General features: G+C 38.8%; 1 protein-coding gene across 1 annotated transcript; it reads left to right on the plus strand.

The window, feature by feature from the left end:
- Positions 1-2,567: 2,567 nt before the first annotated feature.
- Positions 2,568-25,824, plus strand: CFAP300 (cilia and flagella associated protein 300). Its single transcript, XM_081950019.1, has 7 exons — positions 2,568-2,730; positions 5,029-5,110; positions 6,368-6,440; positions 8,523-8,689; positions 13,998-14,170; positions 16,019-16,085; positions 23,440-25,824. The coding sequence occupies exons 1-7, from the start codon at positions 2,618-2,620 to the stop codon at positions 23,569-23,571; spliced, it is 807 nt and encodes a 268-aa protein (XP_081806145.1). The 5' UTR covers positions 2,568-2,617; the 3' UTR covers positions 23,572-25,824.
- The last annotated feature ends 418 nt before the right edge of the window (positions 25,825-26,242 follow it).

Here is a 26,242-nt window from a genome sequence, read left to right on the forward strand (position 1 = left end):
TGTATACTGTGTAAATCCAAATATACTATATAACTCACAATAATTCCATTGGCCCATGGCATCAAAAGTCATGTCAGAGGAATTAGCAATGTGCTCTCCCCATTTAGTTTCCTGCATTGGCTGTCTATCAAGGAAACATTTTGTTGTCATGAATCCAACTGCAAAACTTATGCTAGTCTAAATAAAGATAGATAAAATAAAGATAGAAGTAATACTTGGATGGAATACATTTAATGCATTTATTTTTAATTTTTTGAAAGTTAAGAAATATAAGTCCCAAATATATTCAACTCTTTACAAATATTTTGGGAAAACTGTGTGACCTCTAGTGGCACCAGAATAGGTATCTACCAGTTCTATTGGTTCTTTTGGCAGGTTTCAATGCCATCTATTATTATATCTAGATGTACTTTGTTGGTTGTTAAGGGCATTATGTTATCGAAGTTTTCTTCCTTCCAGTTTGTGTTGGTAGAGGGGAAAGAGACTGAGTCCTTAGTCTGTGGGATTTCTCATGGCCTGACAAACTCCCCATTTTTACTTAATAACTACATGAGGTTGCTAGGTGAGGTCATCTATTGTTATGAGGTAGGTATTACTAAGTAGTTGATGATGCCAGCTTTATAACTTGACCTTGGGCCAAACAAGCAGTACAGATGAGGTCCTGTCCCTGGGGATTATCAGAATCTGGATAGGAGAAATACACAGGTTGAACTCTAGCAAGACTGAATGGCTACGAGTTCAAGGACTTTCTGATTCCAGGAATTTTCTAGCTTTAGTTCTTGATGAGGTTTGTATTTGCCCGGTCTTGTATATCATTTGTCGCTCGTCTTGGACTGTTAGTAATCGGACTGCTCAGTGGGCCTGTAGACAGATTCGTCTTTCATTCCAATTATAACTTTTCCTGGACTGGAGTTGGCACTGTCTGAGGCATTTTTGGTAAGCTACTTCTTTGACCTGGGCATAGGTCTCATTTATTTGATTGCTGCTTTGGTGGTGGGTCTTCCCTCTGTCATCCAAGGCCATCCTTTTTACTCACTATGAACAATTATTTTCCTGGATTGGAAGGCTCTTTTCCTGATCAATCTCCCCTTTGTCAACCTCCCATTCATCATTATAAACCCAGTCTTTAAAAACCATTCGGAAGCTACAATGGCTGCATAATGTTTATAATTTTGCCCATGCCACATTATGTCAGCCCTAGAAGGTAGACCAAACTGTTTGCAAAATGTGTTCTGGTGGCCCTAGGATATCCATAAACCAGAGGTGGTATTCAGCAGGTTCTGATCAGTTCTGGAGAACCGGAAGTGGAAATTTTGAGTAGTTCGGAGAACCGGTAAATACCACCTCTGACTGGCCCCGCCCAGTGGTGGGTTGCCAATTTTTTTTATTACTGGTTTGGGAGCGCTTGTGGGAGCAACCCTTCTGCACATGCACAGAAGCGTCCGGGCAGGTGGGCAGAGCCTCCCACTGCTGCTACTACCGGTCACCTGATCCATGTCGAACCGGGAGCAACCCACTTCTGGCCCTGCCCCCATCTATATTCTGTCTCCTGAGTCCCAGCTGATTGGGAGGAAATGGGGATTTTGCAGTAACCTTCCCCTTGAGCCGGGAGGGAAGGGAGATTTTACAGTATCCTTCCCCTGCCACGCCCACCAAGCCATGCCACGCCGCCCACAGAACCGGTTGTAAAAAAAATTGAATCCCACCACTGGAAGGACAGATACTGAAGCTGAAGCTCAAACACTTTGGCCATCAAATGTGAAGACAGAGCTCATTGAAAAAGATCCTGTTGTTGGCTGAAGCTCAAATACTTTGGCCACCAAATGGGAAAGAGGATGAGAAATTTTGTTATCAATCATAATTAATTCTTACTTAGAACATGTTATAAAGGTGTAATGCTATTGGATGATTTTAGAAATAATTAATGAAATGCCATTATGTGGTTGTGTTTTTCAATTTTGGATTAATTTATTCAAAAGGACCGTTAAAACAATTATAGTCAAATGAGAATTGTGGGATGTTGATTGTAAGCTATGTAAAGATTTTTTATTTAAAATATATAATGTGATATGAATGATAAGTAATGACTTTGGAAGAGATGCACGAAAGTTATTTGTAATCAAACGACACACTTCTACACTATGTAACGAAAGATGATTTTATTTTATTTTTGTGTACATTGTGTTTGTTTAACCAAAAATAAATAAATCTTTTTTTTTTTTAAAAAAGGAACAAGATACAATTGCAGCCCTAAGAAGAAGAAAGTTCCATTGCATCTAATGCATCTTATTCCAAAGCAGGAGAGGAAAAGCCCTTTTCTCCGACCTAGAGCTTTCCTCGAGGGTTGAGCCATCCCTTCTGTTACTCCGAGACCGCTTGGTGTGGAGCGGGGGCGGGGGGGGAATGTAACCCACCCTCGGCGAGGACAAGACTGGTGGTTTTCAAAGCGTTTTCACCCTTCGCCTCCGTCTCCCTATCGAAGGGACGCAAACGGAACCTTTGTCTCGGGAACGCTTGTTCCGGAGGGCCCCCAAAATACTGGGCGCCGAGAAGGTAAAAAAAAAAAAAGCTTGTTTCCATGGTAACCGCTGGCGCGTCTAAGCGCTAAGAAGCGACTATGTCGGCTTTCGGGGACCAAAGCTCAGAGTCCTCCTATACTTTCCATTATCTCCGCCAGAAAAGCTTTCCAGCCCTGGAGAGCAAAGGCACACGGGAGCGCCTGCTCAAATGGTGGGGAGGGCCTACTACCGTCTGTCCCTTTCTCGGCAGGACGGGGGGGGGGGGGGGGGAAGAGAAGCAAGAAGTGGGATGTTTATAGAGAAATGGGGGCAAGGTTTGGACTTCGGTGAGCGGGCAAATCGCCCCCTTCGAACATACTAAGATGAAAAAAAGCTTGGGTATTTTTTTTTAAAAAAAGAACTCACAAAAATCCATCTTTTTAAACAGATTAAGAGAGTTGGAAGGGACCTTGTAGGTCATCTAGTCCAACCCCCCCCCCCAAGCAGGAGACCCTACACCATTTCTGACAGATGGCAGTCCAGTTTCTTCTTGAAAGCTTCCAGGGTTTCCCCCCCACCCCCACCCTTTTATTTTTAAAGTTTTACAGGTTTTATTGTAAGTTCTTTCGTGGTTCTGGGCTCTCCAGCAGTCTGGTTGAGTTGGGAGGCACGCAAATTGATTGCAAGGTCAGCCAGATATTTAACTGGATCTCGCATTTTTAAATTTTATTTTTATTTTATATAGTTTGTCAAGCATGTGTAAGATAACAGATATAAGTATAAACATGATTATGAATACAGGGAATGGATACAAATAAGGGGGGGGGGCAGTGGGACAGGAACGGTAGGCATAGTGGGTTTATGCCCTTACAGACCTCTTAGGAATGGGGTGAGGTCAACAGTAGACAGTCTAAGGTTAAAGTTTTGGGGGTTTGGGGAAGAAACCACAGAGATGCATAGTGCATTCCAGGCATTGACCACTCTGTTGCTGAAGTCGTATTTTCTGCAATCAAGTTTGGAACGGTTTACTTTTAAGTGTGTATCTATTGTGTGCTCATGTATTGTGGTTGAAGCTGAAGTAGTCATTGACAGGTAGGACACTGTAGCAGATAATTTTGTGTACTATGCTCAGGTCAGACCAAAGACGGCGTAGATCTAAGTTGTCTTAAGTCCCAAATTTCAAGCCTGGGGGTATAAGGTATTCTGTTGTGAGCAGAGGAGTGGAGGACTCTTCTCATGAAATATCTCTGGACTCTGTATTTTTGTCCATCTATCGGGTCTGCCTTTCACAATTGACTGATGGTAATTTTGTCAATGTTGATGGTGTTCAAGTAATGTTTTGGGTTTGCAACCAAAGCACGTATTACTATTGATACTATTGCTTTGGGGAGGTCACGGTCATTCTATTTGCAAATCTTTGTATTTTCTGATCTCCAAGTACTATAATGCCTGGATAATAAATTATCTGGATAATTTATAATAATGATCTCTCTCTCTCTCTCTCTCTCTCTCTCTCTCTCTCCCCCCCCTCTCTCTCTCCATTAATATAACAATTACAGTACAATTCACGTAGAGCAGGAATAAAACAATTTGAAATCAATAGAGTTTGATATTCTCATTTTATCGTTCTGAAAGCATTTATTTAGCCCTCCAAAAATCTTTATCAAGAATTATATTGTTCAGCTTGCATGTCTTTCAAATTGGGGATTTATGGTGATCGATCGCTAATTTTACAAACATTGTTTATGTCTTCTGGGTTAACTAGATATTCTTTGTCCTTGTTTTTGTTTGCATTACAAATTTTACAAATTACAAATGCAGACAATTACGTTGTTAAATAACATTTTTTTTTATTTTAAAAGAAAATTCATACTCTAATACACACACACACACATATATATATATATATATATATATATATATATATATATATATATATATATATATATATATATATATATATATATATACATACAATTATGTTACACTTCAGACTAAGACATTCCAAATTTAAAGTATATACACACATACTTATATACATGCATATACATACATACATACATACGTACATACATACATACATAAAGTGTCTCTCTGTGTGTGTGTGCGTGTGTGCACGTGTGTGTGTACATACATACAATATATGTATATCTGTATATATTGAATAGAGTGAGAACTGAATAGACGGGCTGTGAGAATAACCTTTTTGCTCCTATATAGTGTATGTTATGTGACAATATAAGTGGCTGTTTCATGCACTGAATTCAGAAACCTGTTCTATACGAATAGTTCCAAAATTGGAATGCTGTAATTTAGCCTGTTCCAATCATTTATAGAAATAATACAAAACCCGTTGCACCCCAGGAATAACTATCTTAATATTTTGTTTGCAATGCTAATACTTTTCTTCTTCCTAGGCAGCTTTTGCTGCATACTCAAACTCCTTCCTTTTCAATAACTACAGTGTTAACTATCCGTTTACTGCCTTATTAGACATCATTTATAAATTAACATTAACATTTCTCTGCAGGTCCATGGATGGCAGAATCACAGCACAGGCATTCAGTTTTGATCAGAATCTCAAAGGCTATCAACGGGATGATTTTCTAATGGTAGTTACCCAGATTTTATTTAATATTTGAAGGATTATTCATTTATTTATATTATTCAGTGGAAATGTAAGTGGGCACGTAACGGGGCATCCCGTCATTTATCCTCAGAATAATATTCCTTTAAGTTATAAAATGACTCAAAAGTAATCCAATGAACACCATGAAGTGGTGACTTGAAGCTGGATCTCTTGCAGTTACTTCATTACTTTTCAATATTAAATTCAATGCAGTTTAATTCAGTTTAATTACTTTTCAATTCAAGAATCATTCAATGCAGAATGTCATAAATATGAAAATGAAAGCAAGAATATAATCAACTGCCATACTCCTGTAGGCAGTTAAAAACTATAGTATATACTAGATTTGCCTCTCTAAACTGTTACGTAATAGCAGGGCAAAACATTTGCCTTTGAAGAAAGGGACAGACCCTCAGAGATCTGTTTTCAGCTATTGTAGAAACCTGCATGGCTTTTACAGTTAGCTGTAACATCAAAACTATGAGTATTTTTGTAGGTGGGGAGAAGAATTCTCTGCATGCCATCAAATGGCCAACAAATGTACGCCCCGAGGCTGGCATAGATTAACATCCTCAAAGGAATTAATAGGAAAATACTCATAGAAGGACCATAGAAGGTAAAAGGTAACAAGAGGACACTAACAACAAGATAGATGGACTTGATTACAGCAGAAATGAATGCAAATTTGGAAGTCCTGAAGGTTATTAGAAAGAGGTCATCCTGGAGAAAATCTATTTATGGGATACTGATTTGAAGGGACATAATCAATAGTGAATAATGTGTAGAATTATGTTGATCTGGGGTGGGAAGCAGCTTCAAAATAATGGGTTGTGAGTTGGAGCTTAGAAAAGAACATAAATTTATATGCTGCTTTTAAATAATGTCTGTATTTTTGTTACTGTACACTGTATTGTATCAAATATTAATATACTTGATTATTTCATAATTGTAATACAGATTTTTCATTCATAGAAAAATCATGTTTTTGCCTTGACAAGGTTTTGAAGCAAATGGACATTTTTTTCTGATTTATAAAGAGACATGGATATATATCTTCACATTATAGATTTCATCAATTGAGTGATTGCAAGTCTACTCACATGAATAAAATCCAATTTGGAAGGCAATCCCAAATTCCAGACACAGCGTCTGATAGCTGTCACCTAATTTAACACGTCTGTCAGATATTATTTTACAACAGAATCTAATTAATGGCTTGTCATTGCCTCTATACTTCTAGGCTTTTTTAAATCACCCAGAGGTTAACAGCAATTTGAAATTGCTTTCATCATCTGGACAGTGGACTACATTAAGTAAGTAGAGCATACTTAAGATAGGTTTTTCTTGTCTTTTAAAACTTCTTTCAGTGTAATTATTTTTCCCTTGCCAACCACTAGGTTTGTAACTGATGTTATCTTGATAACATAATTACAAAGATGAAATTGTTACTCTTTAATTGACATGGGACTATACTGGATATTTCCCCCCCTTCAGAACGCTTTATTATATGCTTTAACATTTTGGGTTAATGTTGATTTTGACTTACTGTAAGATACTAATTCTGTTTTCTTTTTTAAAAAACTGATACCAATCAAATGTGTAGTAATTCCTTAAACATTAGAACGTTTTAAGGCAGATTCTAGAAATCCATAAGGAGCTTAGTGTGCGACTAAGTAAGTGGTAGGTCCTCAGCCCTGGTTTGTAGATTTCTTGATATTAGAGTTGATTGAGGATTTTCTGTTCTGTTCTTCTTACCATTCACCTATAAGTCATTGGCTAAAGGTCTGTTGAAGAGTCCTCAATATATCTTAATTTCTTTCTTCAGGGTAGTAGCTCCCTAAAACATATTGTATATTTTATGTTTATTCCAGGCTATGCTCAAAAAAGTAAATGTAACTTTTTAGTTTGAAAGGTTTCCAGAAGTAATCTAACAATTTTGGGAAAATGTATTCTGATATTCTGTTAGGCTTCTAATGACATGGTCATGTGCAGGAATCAGCAGATTAAACTTTTCATTGCAAATACTTGCACTTACCTACAAGAATCAGGTTTGCATAGTGTCTGTGATCTGTGATCCAATTTTGTCACCAGAAGATCAAAAAAGGTGTTGTAGGGAACAATGAAATTCAAAAATAAAATCCTTCGTATTTGTGACAGTTGGGAATTAGTCAAGCTAAAACTGGTTAATTTGAATGATAATGGGTTATCCAAGGCAATCTATTGAAGACATAACCATTCTTAGAGCCAACACAATGGATTGTGTATGGATGATCACAATGAAACAGTAATCCTATACTGAAAATATGATATATGAAAAACCTTCATGTATCTTCCTCTCCGCTCCTCGAAAAGAGCTAGGCTAAGGCATGAATTAAAAGCTACCGTGTTTCCCCGAAAATAAAACAGGGTCTTATTTTCTTTTGACCCCCGAATTAAGCGCTTGGCCTTATTTTCAGGGAGGTCTTATTATTTTTGAGGTGCAGGAGGGGGTAAGCATAGTCACCTCATGGCTGCTGCTGTGTTGCAATATTTTCAGGGAGGGCTTATTTTGGGGGGAGGGCTTATTTTAGCGCATGCACTCAAAGGCCCAATTGGGTTTATTATCAGGGGAGGTCTTATTTTCAGGGAAACGGGGTAGTTTGGGGTAGTGGTTAAGGTGCTGGCCTAGAAACCAGGAGACTGTGATTTTTTTTTTCTGCTTAAGCCTTGAAAGCCAGCTGGGTGACCTTGGACCAATCATTCTCTCCAGGGTTAGGATTGAAAAATGTTAGCAACTGGTTCTCTGCCTGGTTTCTGGGCGGGCATGGCCTATTTGACCTCCTGCACCACGTTGTGTGTATGTGTTTTATCCCTCCCCAGGCTCTGGAGACTTCCCAAGCCTCTGGGAGGACGAAAATGGTCCCTCTCGAGCTCCGGAGGCCCTCTGGAGGCTGGAAACAGGCCCATTTCTTGACCTCTAGACTTCCAAGAGGCCCATTTTTCACCCTCCCAGAGCTTCCGTGTGGGCCCTGCACTTACCTGGAATGATGAACGGGCCACATGGAGACTCCTGGGAGGGGTGGGGCAGGGTGGGTGTGGCCAGCCAGTATTTGCAACTACTAGTTCGGCAAACTGGATGTAAAATTAACATCCTGTTCATCCGAACCGGTCCGAACTGGCTGAATCCCATCCCTGCTCTCAGCCCAACCTATCATGGGGAAAATAGGAGGGATGAGTATTATTGGCTACCTTATTTGTAAAAATAATAAAGGCAGAATAAAAGCCATGATATTTTGCTCATATAAGATACTTATAATGATACTGTCAAAGTTAATTATTGCTATTTTCATATATGGAAATATAATCTCGCAGACCTGCAAGTGAAAGCTACCATGCAGATGCTTCTTATCTTTCAGATACTAAAGTGAAAAAAGTTGACGCCAAAAATATTTTGTGTACACAAGTCTCGATGTCATTTTTTGACCGATTATACTGCAAAGGGCTTGTTCGAGAAAATGGGACTATTGTAAAGTGCTTTGATGAATACCACGACGAAATTCTCATTGCAGATGAGTTGAGAAAGGTTAGTAAGTGTATTTTCAATCTCCTGCCAATGTGCACATGTTGAACCCTGTGAGTAATTTTTTATTATCCATCTATATTAGAGTTGTTGTCATAGAGTAGAAGTAGGAATTATCAACTTTAGGGGGAAAAGGAAATAAATCAAAAATTGGTTCAACTGCAGTTCATCAGTAGGAGGTTTTACAAATCACACAGAGTTTACTTTTAGTATGATTATATAAGTAGTTCTTTTTGTTTCAGTGGAAGGTTGTTAGTAATTAAGTCCCCTGAAATATTACAGAACAATTCTTTAGATTTTAGGTATTTATTTTGCAAACCACATTCAGCTGTCATGTACCTATGCTAGGGCCAAGGCATAGCTCAAAAGAATATGGGCCAAAAAGTCATTTTCCTCCAAGGCTCTTAATTGCAAAGTTTTCTGAATGGAATAGCCAGGCTGTTGCAATTGTAAACTTTCTCACTCCATTATCTTCATGCAAGCAGAGACTTTGGCAGGAAGGGGGCTATTTTAATTGATCTCCAAGAATCAAGGCTAACAAAGGATATTAATCTTTTGTGCATGCGTACCTGTATAGAATAGAACTGTAATGGCGAACCTGTGGCACGTGTGCCATGTTGGCTGGCACACACGGCATCGCCCACTCCTCTTCCGGGTTTCTGGCGTACATGCGCATGATGTTTTTTGTGCATGCCGCAGTCCCAGAAACCAGAAGAGCTGGTCTTTCAGTTTCCGTTGGGTGCAGCTGATCCAGCTGATCATCGTGCATGCATGCACACCAGTAACAGGAAGACAGTTGCCGGTGCGCAGGCCCGCGCTGGAAACAAGAACTTCATTTCCCGGCAGGCGTATGCTCACTTGGCAGCTTCTCTTCTGGGGCACATCACTGACGAGCGCACTTTTCGGTTGATTCATTATACAACGGTGGCAAGAAAGGTTGTGAAATGGGGCAAAACTCAATGAACACATCTCACTTAACAACAGAAATGTTGGGCTCTCCTATATTTTTCTTTTGTCTGCTTACTGGGATATTAATCAAGTTTTAGGTTGTAGCAGAAAGTTACATTAAAACCAGTTCTACTCCAGTAGCACATGGAGCCAAAGTTGCTCTTTCCAGAAATGAAGTGTGGACTTTTTCTTTTCCATCGAAGTTATAAACAGTATAATTAATATGAGCAAGCAGAAAGGGAAACAATGACACAATTGTTTTTCATCCTACCCTGTGAGGTTTTTTTGGATATTTGACAATGAAAGGAATTCTGTGCTGGATCACACCAAGCTGCATTTATCCTAGTCCTGCAGTTTAGCTTCCTTGGGAAGCTTATGCCCAGAAGCTGAAGGTGATTATCTGCTACCTCTTAACATTTTTGATCACAGAATGCTCTTATTCCTAGATTGATCAGCTATGGTACGAGGGCCTTTCACACATAAATCTAGTACGTATTAAAAAAAATTCTCAAAACCCTTTGCTATTTGATAATGATGTGAGTATTTTGTTTCATACAACTGTACTTGGCAATCATATTATGACATATTGTAAGGGCTGCAATGAACTGATGACTGAAGCATCATATTTTTATATTTGTTCCATTAAGAAATGTTTCAGCAACTGTTGTTTCAACAGGGAGGGAGCCAGAAACGCAGACAGAATGATTTTTTAAAATACTTCTACAAAATCAATATTTCTGCTCTCTTCAGTGAGTTTTTCCTGGACTTCTTGCTGCCCTCGTTGATATTTAACTGCTCCAGTTCTTTGATAACTCAGCTTTGCAGAATGGAACAATAGGTCCTTTTGTAAATTTTTCTTCACCATGATCCAGGCAGCCTCCTCTGATTCAAGGGTGGATTCTGGGTCTCCTATGGTTATACATGTACAATTATAAGAACCAAGGGAATATATCTGTTTCAATACGTCCAATCCAAGTGTCAATGATCATATTTCTAGGAAAGGTTGTCGTGGCCTGCCAGCGGCCAGCAGAGCTGGCAGCAGATTCAGCCAGTGAAGAGATTGGGGAGGAACGTGGGCCAATCCTGGAGTCTGGGGAAGGCTCTGATGAGGGCTCTGTGTCAGAGACAGAGGGGGGGGGGGGCAGAGCTGTATGCCAGTTATCAGCTGCCTTCAGAGTCACACATCAATTAGGCAGATGAACAGCTGGAGCCTGTCCCAGTGTGCGCATGCACAGAGTTGCCAGATGACGGGAACAGCTAAAGAACAGGGGTTGACTAGGGAGTAAGGCCACAGGTGGACAATGAGTGGCCCTCCTATAGGAAATAGAGGAGCGAAAGGGGAGTGGAGTTTGCATGAGACAATTAGTTTGCTTAATTGGTTCATGACTCTCCAAGACTCCTTGCTAAGTTTTGCAGATATTTGGCCTGTCAGCTCTTCCAAGCCAGATAAGGTCTGTGACTGTAAATCCTCCCTTGAAAGGCTCTGCTTTAAAAGGTTTTTTTTTTTGTCGAAACAAGGAGTTTGCTTCATGCTCTTGGGAAGCCTAGGTCAGAACAAAGGAATAGTTCAGAATTGCTTAGCAGATAAGAAGTATGACTCGTTTCCATCTTAACAAATAGGTTGTGTTTCAAACATGTGTACATATCTATCATGTCATTCCCTTTCAGAGTAAGCAATATTATGCAAGCACAAAAAGATGGTAAGAGAAATTAAAGACTGATTAAAGAGGTGGAGGAAAAAGTAGGCAAATCTAGTTTATATCAACAACATTCAGTATCCAGCTCTGTATTTTTCTCTGTATTGCCTGTACTTCCACCATGACCATTCTTTGTCTATTGCCTTGCCATATTCCCTCCTAGGACTGAACCATTAGTTAAGCATTTGATTTATTCTTACAAATGATGTGCTTGCATCATGCAGACAACCAGCCTTTCATCCATCATGTAAGCACTCAATAATTCAACAACCTGTAGTACATTTTCTCATATTCATGCCCTTTCACAATGACCCGTTGAACAGAAATTTGGTCTGCACACTTTCCTGTGATAAAGCCACACTGCACTTCTCTGATTTTGGGCATCAACATCTCTCATAATTTTTCAATCAAAATTACAAGAAATACTTTTCAGGTTGCACTTAATGACCTCTTTCCCTATTAGTATTTATTTATTTATTTATTTATTTATTTATTTATTTATTTATTTATTTACTTACTTACTTACTTACTTACTTACTTACTTACTTACTTACTTACTTCTCGGCAAGAGAGGAAAATGAGCATGTTGATCTTCTGGCTCTTAGATGTCAGGATAATTGAAATAACAATGTCCATTACACTTAAATTTATATAGGAGCAGCTGTTACAGTTCTACAGAGGAATTACTGAATCTGTCACTTGTACTTCTATAACTGTTTGTCACAGCAACTGAATTGGACAGGTACAGATTTCAGTGAATAGTTTGGATTGCAGGCGAAAAAAATTGCAACCAGCCTGCCTTCCATTGAGGACCTGTATACTGCACAAGCCAGAAAAAGGGCTGATAAGATATCTACAGACCCATCACACCCTGAACATAAATTATTTCAAGTTTTCCCCTCAGGACACCACTATAGGGCATTGCACGCCCAAACAACTACACATAAAGATGATTCCCCCGCTCCATGCCATCACTCTGCTAAACATCAGATTCCCACAGCACTGTCTTATCTCTAAGGATATTTACCCATGTTGCAGGAGTGTATTGCTATTACCTTTCTTGTCTTTCCTATTACCTTGCTCCTACTGGTATCTGACGACTACCACTTCGTTAATTGTATCTTACGTTTGTATCTTATGATTTATGACATCACTTTGTTGATTGTATACGTACTAAGAACTTATGCACCAGAGTCAAATTCCTTGTGTGTCAAATCACACTTGGCCAATAAAGAACTATCCTATCCTATCCTATCCTATCCTATCCTATCCTATCCTATCCTATCCTATCCTATTCACTCCACTCCACTCCTGGTCTAGTGTAGTCTAGTCCTACTCTAGTCCTACTCTAGTCTAGTCTAGTCTTCATAGTGCTCTCTCTAAGCAGTTGACAGAATGCCATAATTGCATGCCTCTTTGAAAGATTGAACATCTATCACAGAGTCATTTCTACTTCTTTTAATCTGTTTCTTGTTCTCTTTGGCCAGATGCTTTGTAAGTATCTTTTCATATACACTATATATTTCTTTCATCCTCATTTTTGTAGCAGCTACTTTCATATATGTTTCCCCCCATCTACGGTTTTTCCCCCAGTTTATTATTCTCTCAGGCATTTTATATACTTCCCATTAACACATTTCCATGACACCCTATACTGTTCTTTTCACCAAGCACCTTAATATATTCTTTTCCCATGTCTACTTTGCATTTCATCTGCTATCATTCTCTTTCAGTCTTTAATGGCCCAATCACTTTTTCTGAATTTTCTCATCTTATTCCAACACTTCCACCCATGTCCTTATACTACATATTAATGCTGGATTTATTATTTCTATTCTGCTCGAATTCTATTTTCACTTTAGCTTATTTCCTTTCTTCTAAGTCCATTTCCCCCTAAGATGATACTGTTGATCATACCAAGAATTCATATTCAGGGCCTTCTATTACCCTAATATCTTTCATTGATTATTGAAGATTTTATTACAAAAACAAAAAAATCATGTTTGTGTGTGTGCCGTGTGTGTGTGTTTTTCCATGTGTAATATGAAGCGTTTTAACTTAAACCACATAGTTGAAATGCATCTTTTTCTAAGCAGCTATTCATCCATCCCCATTCTCATTTTCTAGTTCTTCAAATGCCCCAATCTGTTTTCTGTTGTCTCCCCATATCTACTCATCATTCAGGTCAACAAAGGAATAGTTTATCCTCAGGTTACATTCATTCAGAATGTGGTCCAGTTTTCCTAAAATTCATTTCTGATTCTTCCATGGTCACCATTGACGGGAAGATATTTACCAGTTCCTCAATGTACAACTCCACTATTCTGTTTGCCTCCGAAAATAAGACAGGATCTTATTTTCTTTTGACCCCCGAAATAAGCGCTTGGCCTTATTTTCAGGGAGGTCTTATTATTTTGGGGGTACAGGAGGCGGTGAGTGTGGTCACCTCATGGCTGCCGCTGTGTTGCAATATTTTCGGGGAGGGCTTATTTTAGCGCATGCGTTCAAAAGTCTGATTGGGCTTATTGTCTGGGGAGGTCTTATTTTCAGGGAAACAGGGTATATAGAAAACTTTGTGGGAATTCAGGTGAATTTATATTTGTATATCTGAGGTAATTAAAATATTTCCCACCTGACTACGCCTTTCATTTTTTGTTTCACCCAAGGTACTTCTTCTGGATGATTCAGACCACTATGATTTATTTAGTCATTTAGACCGTGAAGAGTTTCTTTTTTGCATCTTTAAACATCTTTGCCTTGGAGGAGCTTTCTGTCAATATGAAGATGATCTCGGTCCATACTTAGAAACCACAAAATCTTTATATAAGGATCTAGTGAGGTTTGTTCCTTATATGTAACCAATTTCCCCATTTATTTTTCAACTGTTCCCCCAGATCTTCAGGTAAAAACTCAACATTTAAAATAAAATAATAATGTAACAATTGTATCAAAAAAAGATAAAAAAGTAAATTGGTACGATGTAGAATTCAGCATTTAAAGTATCTATCAGAAGAAAATGCTTTCCTATTGTTTTCCTACAGAATTTGCGCCAGGCAAGTGTCCTTAGAAATTCAAAGTCAAGATACAACAATATAAAATGCCCTAATCTCATTGCCGGTGGAAAAAGTACTCAAATGTTTTGATGACAGTGCCAGGTTCGGTAATCTACTTTAGTGCCAGGTTCGGTACCTAAATCAACCTACTACAGTTGATTTAAAGCTAACTTGTTGGAGAAGAACCTAGGGATCCCTTGGACTGCAAGGATATCAAATCTGTCAATCCTACAGGAAGTCAACCCTGACTGTCGTTTGGAAGGACTTCGAGGTGGTATTCAGCAGGTTCTGACCAGTTCTGGAGAACCGATAGCGGAAAGTTTGAATATTTCGGAGAACCGGTAAATACCACCTCTGACTGGCCTTGCCCAGTGGTGGTATTCAATTTTTTTTACTACCTGTTATGTGGGCATGGCTTGGTGGGCGTGGTTTGCTGAGCGTGGCAGGGGAAGGTTACTGCAAAATCCCCATTTCCTCCCAATCAGCTGGGACTCAGGAGGCAGAAATAGATGGGGGTGGGGCCAGTCACAGATGGTATTTACCAGTTCTCCACACTACTCAAAATTTCTGCTACCAGTTCTCCAGGACTGGTCAGAACCTGCTGAATACCACCTCTGGCCCTCATTTATTCTCTGCCTCCCGAGTCCCAGCTGATTGGAAGGGAATGGGGATTTTGCAGTAACCTTCCCCTTGAGTGGGGAGGGAATGGAGATTTTGCAGTATCCTTCCCTTGCCACGCCCACCAAGCCATACCATGCCCACCAAGCCACGTCCACAGAACCGGTTGTAAAAAAATTTGAATCCCACCACTAGAAGGACAGATACTGAAGCTGAAGCTCAAATACTTTGGCCACCAAATGAGAAGACAGAGCTCATTGAAAAAGATCCTGTTGTTGGCTGAAGCTCAAAACTTTGGCCACCAAATGGGAAGAGAGGACTCACTGGGGAAAAAAACCCTGATGTTGGGAAGGCAAAAGGAGAAGGAGATGGCAGAAGATGATTTGGTTAGATAGTGTCATGAACACACCAAGGGATGAATTTAGGCAGACTCAAGCAGGTAGTTAAGTTCGGGGTGGGTGGGCAGGCGGTTGGCATACTATAGGGTCACGAAGAGTCAGATACAACTTAGTGACTGAACAACAATAAGATGCTAGCTACACTCCCATGCTAGTTCACTTAGTTGTTGAATTTTGAACAAACTGGCATTTCTAAATAAAGCTTATGAGTAGTATCATGCACAACATATATTAGGGAGAACCTTACATGAATACATGCTACTCTGCAGGAAAGGTGATAGCAGATATTCTGTCTTGGTTGGTGAAAGGTAAAATAAGTTCTAATTGTATCCTACTTAACCATTTGAAACTTTTTTCCGCACTTTTTCCTTTTCCTCTGTCTAATGTATTTAATGATTCCATGTATAACGTAAAGGTTTGCTGCTGTTGTTCCTGAAAATCTAATTTGATTTTTTAAAATTTTGATTTAATTTGATCATCTTGTAAGGAATCAGTTTAACTTAAGAGTTTGTTTTATTTTTTGGGACCTTGGATAAATACGTCAAAGTGTAAAATGTAAGTTTTAAGTAGCCTAGCTGACTTTATTAAAAGCTGTTTTGTATTTTTTATGAATTTCAGTGTACAAAAGGATCCTGAAACCAAGAATATTAACATAGTATCTACTGTCTTTAAAGTCTGTGCATATGTAAGTATCTTGTTAGAGTAGTATGAAATATAGAACATTTTTCAATATAATTTGAAATAAGATTACATAAAAGAGTAATCCAAACAAGCATCATTGTTTATTTTTAAACTGAATCAATCTTTGGTAGCACATTTAACAGATTGGTGTATAATATATACCAACACCCAAACACAGCCACACACATTTATTCACATCTATGGAGGTTCTCAATCTTCAAGTCATGGTTGTCCCAAAGATGCTTTTTCAAAAGAAAACTGTTCACTTCTCATCCAAGAAGCTTCTTCAGTTCTAATTGACTGGTGGGAATGGAAGGAGTTATATTCTTTGCAGCTGTCTGGTTGTTATCTTTCTGAGAGTCATTGAGACGACTTTGAAGTTTATCTGTACCCTCAAAGTCACCTGAATCAGAGGGCAAATGGGTGTGGAACTTCTTGGGATGGCTGAAAGGACTGTGTTGTAAACAGGAGATAGGTAGTGTCGTATCCCTCCCCTCTGTTGAGAGAGGGCTGTTCAATTTTAACATAGAATGATGAGAATGGTATCACTTAAAAATAAATTGTATTATGCATTTCATTTTTGGAGATTACCTAGAATACAATAACAGAGTTGGGAGGGACCTTGGAGGTCTTCTAGTTCAACCCCCTGCTTAGGCAGAAAACCCTACACCACTTCAGACAAATGGTTATCCAACATCTTCTTAAAAACTTCCAGTGTTGGAGCATTCACAACTTCTGGAGGCAAGTTGTTCCACTGATTAATTGTTCTAACTGTCAGGAAATTCCTCCTTCGTTCTAAGTTGCTTCTCTCCTTGATTATTTTCTACCCATTGCTTCTTGTTCTACCCTCAGGTTCTTGGAAAATAGGCTGACCCCTTCTTTGTGGCAGCCCCTAAGATATTGGAACACTGTTATCATGTCTCCCCTAGTCCTTCTTTTCATTAAACTAGCCATACTCATTTCCTGCAACCGTTCTTCATATGTTTTAGTCTCCAGTCCCCTAATCATCTTTGTTGCTCTTCTTTGCACTCTTTCTAGAGTCTCCACATCTTTTTTACATCATGGCGGCCAAAACTGTATGCAGTATTCCAAGTGTGGCCTCACCAAGGCGTTATGATGATATACTTTTATATTTTTCTTTAGTTAATGATACAAAGTAGATTTCTGGATTGATATGGAACAGATATGAGAATTATGTTCTGCTTATGATTTAAATATCAAAACATCTTGCAGTTCTTAGGCTATTTTAATATATGAAATGAAAACTATTCCCATTTTACCAATTGGAGAGTTAACTGTGATACCGGGTTACAAATTCTGTCAAGATTCATTTGGAAAATCTCTGTAATTTATGCAGAACGTTTTTGTGTGAGACAAATATTCTGATTTGTGTTGAGTCAGGGTTCATCCTCATGTTGCAATAACTGCAGCACAAACATGTCTTACTAATCATTCTTAAATGACATGTTTTTTTGATACTGCTTTTGGCTCATTCCCAGTCTGCTGTGTAGAGACTTTAAAATTGTCTCAAGCTGTTAAGTACTATTTTCTCTCTTCTCAGTGTTTACAATGAATATAATACAGGATGCTTCATTAACATTGTACCAGAGATTGGAGGGGTGATTATATGGTGTTGCGGGAAAGTTCCTTCCCGTTTCACCTCACAGCTACCCTGTGCCTTTCAGCCAACTTAAAAACTCCATTTGAGTGATGAGAGATACTTCAACTGATGGAGAATGGTCATTGCAAAAGTTAAGCCATCTGAGCACGTATCCTGACACGATTGCATTCCCATCATCTTATTGTGATTTTTTGTGTTTCTGAACTGTAGAGATGGATGTATTTACAAAGAAATAAGAAAGGATGCTTAGTTTAGAAAAACTCACTTGATAGGCAGGATATGAAACTGAAACATAGAAAAAGATGAGGTTTATGAATTCAAAACGTATTCACACATGACTCTTTGAGGTCTTTAATGATGGTAATTTCTCTTAAGATTCTAGCTGCTTGCCATCTATTTTAAAACAAAGGAAGGTATTCCATAATAGATCAGTTCTAATCCAACATTTATTTATTTATTTATTTATTATTTAGGTTGTCACTCATGTACAAGATAACAGGAATAAGAATAAACATGAATAAGAACACAGGAAATGGGTACAAATAAGTGGAGACAGTAGGACAGGGATGTTAGGCACGCTGGTGCACTTATGCATGCCTTCTTTATGGGCCTCTTAGGAATGGGGTGAGGTGAACAGTAGACAGTTTAAGGTTAAAGTTTTGGGGGTTTGGGGATGTAACAACAGAGTCAGGTAGAGCGTTCCAGGCATTGACCAGTCTGTTGCTGAAGTCATATTTTCTGCAATTGAGTTTGGAGCAGTTTACCTTGAGTTTGTTATCTATTCTGTGCTCGTGTATTATTGCGGTTGAAGCTGAAGTAGTCATTGACAAGTAGGACATTGTAGCAGATAATTTTGTGCGCTATGCTTAGGTCAAACCGCAGGGGGCGTAGTTCTAGGTTGTCCAAGCCCACAATTCCGAACCTGGTGGCATAAGGGATTCTGTTGCGAGCAGAGGAGTGGAGGACTCTTCTCGTGAAATACCTCTGGACTCGCTCAATTGTGTTAATGTCTGATATACAGTGCAGATTCCAAACAGACGAGCTGTATTCGAGAATTGGTCTAGCAAAGGTTTTGTACGCCCTAGTTTGCAGTACAATATTAACAGTGGCAATTAACATTCACTTAGTGGACTTTGGGATGTTCATAAACAGCGCTTAAGGAATGTAACACCTTTCTATTCCCTGCAATCTGATCAGTGGGGGGAGAACTGATTTAAGCAGAAAACGACAATTGCCCAGTGAAGCAGGAGAGCATCTTCTTTTTATCAAGCAGCTACCACCTATTCCACAGATCAGTCGTATTGGGATCATGTTTTGACAGATGGCTAAACCAAGCGGTGTGTCCCTCTGTCAAAGTAGACCTTCTTCTTCAGTTCCACTTCATAATTACAATACAATACAATAGTAGAGTTGGAAGGGACTTTGGAGGTCTTCTAGTCCAACCCCCTGCCACAAATTGTGACTTGTTGATTACTTTTCCTATATGAACATGATCTTGATGAGTGGGGAAATTGTGAATTTCCCAACCAACCTTTCCCATGCATTAAGGACAGTAGCATTATGAAGGCAATCTTAAGATTCAGCAGTCAGGACAATACAATTGATGCCAGCATACTTGTTTACAGATTTAGGGACCAAAGGTTACCAGTAACACATTTCACGCAGTCGTGAGAAATTTGTAAATGAAATTAGTTGACTGAAACACTTACAACTTAGCATAGAACTACAGATGGATAGATGGATGAATTGATGCATATTTACAACACGTACTGTGTCTGTGTGTCTGAAGGAGTCTGCTAGGAATATTTTATTTTTCATTTATGAAGCTAACAGCTCAGCCTTTAAAATAATAGTTAATAGTTAAATTTGTGAACTGACTGTAGCATATTTCAGAGGAAAAGGAGAGAGATCATCCAGATTACAGAGTTTGCTTTTCCAAAAGAGCGAGTTGATGTTTTCTTAATGGGGTTTCGATGCCTTTGTAAGAAACACTTATTCTGATACGCAGTTTTAAATCTTTCAGGCCAAGTTATTTTCCTATTTAATTTGCAACTCAATCCCTGCACAGGGACCACCCAGAGAAAATTCTCTCATCCAACACAAACATAATCCCAGATCCGGGGGTGGAGGTAGGAGGTGGGACCACATTCTCTGCCATCTCCCCTTCTTCCCTCCACCAGACAAAAATAAGCCTCTGGAGATCTGTTTTACCTGCATGCATAGGTCTATAACCCTGTGTGTGTGTGTGTGTGTGTGTGTGTGTGTGTGTGTGTGTGTGTGTGTGAGAGAGAGAGAGAGAGAGAGAGAGAGTTTTAAAGAGCTGGGCAGTTGTTTGGCTGCAATGTGGTGCACATGCATGCAGTGTTGCCAATTTCAGAATTAGAAAATAAGTCTAACTGAAGTTTGTTTTTGTTTTGTGTGCCTTTGAGTCACTTTTTGACACCTGGCAATTGCCTGAACAAGTCTCTGCAGTCTTCATGGCAAAGCTTTTCAGAAACGTCCTTGCCTCCTTATTCCCAGAACTGAAAGAAAGAGACTGGCCCAAGGTCACCCAGCTGGCTTCATGGCTAAGGTGGGACTACTAGAACTCATGGTCCCACTGCCTGCTGCCTTAAGCACTGCCCCAAATTGTCTCTTGAATTGAAATTAGTGGGGCTTATAAAGTAGTAAACGTTTATCACATTTTAAAACTGCCCATCTCGTTCACATACAAAAGTGATGCTCAGTTTTCACTTTGAAAGCACTAAATTCATAATTTTGCTAAACCCCACCCCCCTCAAAAAGAAAGGCACTAAACCATAGGTGGTATTCAGTAGGTTCTGACCAGTTCTGGAGAACCAGTAGCAGAAATTTTGGGTAGTTTGGAGAACCGGTAAATACCACTTCTGACTGGCCCCGCCCCTATCTATTCTCTGCCTCCCGAGTTCCAGCTGATTGGGAGGAAATGGGGATTTTGCAGTAACCGTCCTCTGGAGTGGGGAGGGAATGGAGATTTTACAGTATCCTTCCCCTGCCACGCCCTCCAAGCAATGCCCACGAAACCATGCCACACCCACTGAACCAGTAGTAAAACATTTTGAATCCCACCAGTGCACTAAATATGTTTAATACTATGAGTACTAGTATTAGCTAAAGAATTTGCAAAGCATGTTCCACATAAAAAATGAACTCCCACTTTTCTGGCATTAAAATAAATGTACTTCAGAACTAGCTAAAGAGGTAATGTAGTGTCTTAATAGTTTAGTAATAGCAACAAAACCATAACACCCATTTTCAGGAGAGTACCAATTCAGTCATTTATATACTACTAAAACTTTCATTCCCATAATCTTTAATTGGGCACCATAGGAACAACAGCTTATGGACCAAGGTGCCTGAAATGGGTTCAAATATCTAGCGCCGCATAACGGAGTGAACTCCCATACGTGTCCCAGCTTCTGCCAACCTAGTAGTTCGAAAGCATGTAAAAATGCAAGTAGAAAAATAGGGACCACCTTTGGTGGGAAGGTAACAGTGTTCCGTGCGCCTGCGGCATTTAGTCATGCCGGCCACAGGACCACGGAGATGTCTTCGGACAGCGCTCTTTGAAACAGAGATGAGCACCACCCCCTAGAGCTGAGATGGCGAACCTATGGCACGCATGCCAAAGGTGGCACGCGGAGCCATTTGTCAGGACACGGGGGGGGGAGCTGAGTTCAGCCTATTTTAAAGCCATTTTTCTCTCTTCCCAGGCTCGAGGCTTTATAGGAGCCTGGGGAGGGCGAAAACAGCTTCCCTGGAGCCTCTGGAGTGCAAAAAAGCTGCCCTACGGACAAACCAGAAGTTTGGGAACGGACTTCCAGTTTGCTTGTAGGGCTGGTTTAAGCTCTCTGGAGCCTTCAGGGACCTTTAGGAGGCTTCCCTGAAGGCTCTGGAGGATAAAAAAATGGCCCTACGAGCAAACCGGACTCGTTTGCTCATTGGGTTGTTTTTAGTCCTCCGGAGCCTTCAGGAAAGCCTCCTGAAGGTCCCTGAAAGCTCCGGAGGGCTTAAACTGGTCCTACGAGCAAACTGGAAGTCCATTGCTGAACTTCCGGTTTGCCCATAAGGCCGGTTTTTTGCACTCTGGAGGCTTCAGGGAAGCTCCTGAAGTCTCGAAAGGGCCTCCGGGAGAGTAGGGGAGGCTGTTTTCGCCCTCACCAGGCTCCTATAAAGCCTATGGAGTCTGGGGAGGGCGAGAAAAGCATGCAAAAAATGGTGTGTGTGTGTGTCTCACCTGTAATGTGTGCATGCGCACTGGGGGGCTGTTGCGCATTGCATTATGGGTGTGGCCCACCTGCGCACGACCCCCCTTCGCTCCCCCCACTTATGGCACGCGAGCCAAAAAAGATTTGCCATTGCTGCCCTAGAGTCAGGAAGGACTAGCACATATGTTTGAGGGGAACCTTTACTTTTACCTTTAATTCTTCTAAAGAGGAGCCAAACCTTTTACATTTATATTTTTTCTTATCTTTTTATATTTGTGGTTGATCTGATCATTTTGACTGAGTTTTTAAAGAGGTTTTGGGATCTTTAATTGATCATAATACAGTTTTAGGTAGACTTGAGTTCTAACTCATGGAAAATGTTGTGTCTGATAGATAGTAGAATTGAATATAGTTGAGCTCTGGTACTGTTCCAGGAATCTGTTGGAGTCATTCTCCCAGCTTAGGAATCATAGTCCCAAGTGCTCCTATCACGACATTTGGCCTTTAATTTCCACATCATCTCTATTTTCTCCTTCAGGCCCTGATACTTTTCCAGCTTCTCATTCTCCTTCTTCCTGATGTTGCTTCACTTGGAACTGCTACGTCTATCATCATCTATAGTCTTCTGGTCCTTCTGTACTACTATAAAGTCTGGTTTATGTTTCCTACATAACTTCTGGCAGGGAATGGGACAACTTGCCATAGGCAACGTGCTGCAGCCAACTCGCCACGGCCAACTCATCAGGGCCATGGCCATCTCACTGCAGGACAATTTAACAATTCTAGTTAATTATTTAAACTAAATTAAAATTATTTTAATGTTTGCCATTCACATTTCATTCTGTCTCTCCTTTTGCATCCTTTCTTTAATGATTCTATTCCACCATTTCTTTGATATTAGTATAACTCTTGTCCCGCCGCCAGTTGTCCTGTGGCAACTCCATGGACAAGTCCCTGCATTTTTCTTAACAAGATTTCAGAAATGATTTGCCATTGCCTCTTTTTGAAGGCTGAGAGAAACTGACTAGCCTAAGTCACTCAGCTGGTATTTTTTACCTAAGGTGGGACCAGAACTCATGATTCTAACCCGATGCCTTAACAATTCTACCAAACTGGCACTTGTCTTAGATTAACTTCATAGAAATGGGTTTGCAGTTCCTCTGAACTTAAAGCAAAGAATAAATGTAATGAAAAGGAATGTTGCTTTACTATTGATTTACATTTTTGAAGGATTTTTTGTTTAAATACATGCCAAGTATTTTAATACTGGTAAAACACTCAGAAAGTGTTAAAGGAAGGTCACACCGTTAGGTTTTCTTTATCGAACTTACAATTTTCATACTGAAAACATGAATTTTCATTTTCCTAATACAACTGGGCACTTATTTTTGTCTCCCATTTCATCATGAAATTTAAGTGATTATTTCAGAATTAGAATTAGGAAGTTATTTTGCCATCCTAATACTGTATATTTGCTGCATTATATTAACGATAAATATTTTGTCCTCTAGGATGCTGATGGCCTTTGTTATCCCACATCCAACAGCCATGAACAAAATTTTGCCTATTTGATTGTGAACCCTTTGAATCGTCATATCTATGTTTTGTACCATGTTTTTGGAGTACCTTCATTCTGTGAGTGACTGCTCATGTTATTCAATTAATTCTGATAGAGGGATTAAGTATTGATTGTTGGAATTCCAATATTGTTAGAGCATTAGAAATTACTTGCAAACTGAATGTAATTGATTTTGTCGGAATGTTGTTAAATTAATGTTACCAATGCCTGCCTATAGTATTTGAAATGGGCTATTGCTAAATTAACTTACATCCTGTCCTTGGACTTTATTTTAAAAATGTATTGTACTTACAAAAATAATAAATCATTGAGCAGAAAACCTACCAGAAACATAACTATAAAAGACAAGAGTAGAAATAAAAATTAAAATAAGAAAATGGTAAGAGCTGGCAGATGTTATCTTCAGATCCATTCTATCACATCTTTAAAAAAAATATTGGCGCACTAGGGAACTACCAGAGGATTGGAAAGGAGCTGATGTGGTTCCCATCTTCAAAAAAGGGGGAAAAAACAAACCCAGAAAACTACAGACCAATCAGCCTAACATCAATATCTGGGATGATACTAGGGAGACGGACGGACCAGATCTGTGAAAATGTAGAAACAAATAAGTTATAACTAGTGGCCAGCATGGGTTTGTTAAAAACAGATCATACCAAACCAACCATATTTCATTCTTTGACAAAGTGACAAAGCAATTATGTGAATATACAGTATGTCCCCATTATATAATTTTATGCTATTTCTGTGTTGTTGTTGTTTTTGATCCTGGAAGGATGGCTAGATGAGTTATAATTTAAAACTTTAAAACAATTGATAAAGTTTAGAAGATAGCAAACATCAAAATTAAAAGGAAGAAAAATAGTTAGAAGTGGAACAGCAATATTAACAGCTCTCTTAAAAGTTAAAGAACCTGACCAAATTTTCTAGGACAGAAATATAGGCCGTTGATAGAGAAAAAGACTCTCCCAGCATCTGTATTTTTCCTAATAAACTGAAAGAGATACGGAAATGTGTGAAATACGGCGTGTGGGACAGATGTGCGGAATAAATCCTTTGTTTTGAAATGATTCAGTTCAAAGAGAATATACATTTGTAATTCTTACAGAAGACTTCAATGAACAAATTTACTCAAAATTTAGATTACTAATGAGAAAAGGATCACTGCTTAACAATATTATTGCAAACACCCTCAAGGGGCTGCCCTTTCAAAGTATTCAGAAACTTCAGTTGGTTCAAATGCAGCAGCCCACATGATTTTTTGTGCAGGCCTAGAGGTGTATTTGTCATCTTTCCTCCTGGAATTGCACATGGCTGTCTGATTTTATGTTTTTTTTTTTTGCAGTAATTGTTGAGGAAATCACAGTAATTGATAAGTGAATTCACTGTTGTTAAGCGAATGATATGGTTGTTAAGCAAAGCAAAAACTGAAAGTGCAGAGTTTTGACAAAACTGGAACAAAGCATGGTCATGTGACTGCTGAATCCTGTAAAAGGCTATAAATGCAGCTGAAGTTTGGAAGGGGGTCTGTTGGATGTTTGAATCTGTGTCATAATTCCTGTTTTTCAGGTTGGTTGTAACTTTGATTGCTAAGTAAGCAGTTGCAAATCAAGGACAACCCCCTACAATTCTTTCACTTTTTATTTATTTATCAAATTTATATGTCCAAACATCAAATATATATAAAAACAATCATAAAATTACAGTCGTCGTTAAAGATTAAAATATTAAACATTAAGTAAATGTTCTTTTGTCTCAAATATCAGTACAAGTGTATACATTTTAGGAACATGATGTTCATTTTTATACATTTTATTTTAAATTCAGACTTACAAAGTTTAATTTTAATTAAAATGAATTTTTTTAGAAAACATGTAGGGAAGTGAATCCATATTCACTATATGTCTATAGTAGCTTTAAATAGAAGTAGAACCATCAATCACATGCAATCATGATTTCAACGATTAAATCCAAGAATAGGTTTTAGAGAGATAAAGGCACTGGAGAGATAAAGACACATTCTGGAGTGGATTAGAGAGGACAAGAAGTTTGTCTCTTAATTTGTTCTTGTATTTATGCACCTATTTTATTTATTTAAAAAACAGTCATAAATCTTAAGTGGTTAGTGATGTATCCTAATTATGTGTTGTCCGGTATAATGCACTTTTTTTTTCAGCAAGTGTCTTTATAATTTGTGTACTGTTGCCAAAAATTGGTAAGGTTACGTCCATTTTATCACCAGGAATCGGGATCAACTTTTTAAAAAAAGTTTTTATTTTATTTTAATATAGACAATCTATCTTCCATTAAACAGTGTGTCATGAATTGGGATCAACTTGAGGATTTATTTAATCATGCTCAACTTGAGGATATATATATATGTATATGTATATGTATATGTATTTGTGTTACAACCCCTGGTATGCCCAAATATGGGAGGGAGCTCACTACTCCCCCTTTATATTATATATATATATATATAATGCTAACAATGAAAAATATTAAAACCCAAAAGAACAATATAATAATGTCAGAAAGAAGAAAAAAAGCATTAAAAAAACCTCTCATGAAAAGCTGAAATAATCACATCTAAAACAATAACACTCATACAACCACAGTGCCATCTCTACCACATTCCGGTTTTTTAAAACTTTGCGTCAGTTACTTGTATTTTTATTTACACCTGCGTGTTTTGTACCCGTGTTTCCCCCCCCCCCCAACAAGCATTTATTTAT

The sequence above is a fragment of the Natrix helvetica genome (assembly GCF_964273705.1).
Source record: "Natrix helvetica genome assembly, chromosome: 4".
Lineage (NCBI taxonomy): Eukaryota > Metazoa > Chordata > Lepidosauria > Squamata > Natricidae > Natrix > Natrix helvetica.

What these genes read in the sequence shown, in the direction of transcription:
- CFAP300 (XM_081950019.1), top strand. Translation starts at nt 2,618, where the DNA reads ATGTCGGCTTTCGGGGACCAAAGCTCAGAGTCCTCCTATACTTTCCAT. An exon ending in AACGGGATGATTTTCTAATG is followed by an intron (nt 5,111 to 6,367) that starts GTAGTTACCCAG and finishes CTATACTTCTAG; the next exon opens with GCTTTTTTAAATCACCCAGA. An exon ending in TTATATAAGGATCTAGTGAG is followed by an intron (nt 14,171 to 16,018) that starts GTTTGTTCCTTA and finishes TATGAATTTCAG; the next exon opens with TGTACAAAAGGATCCTGAAA.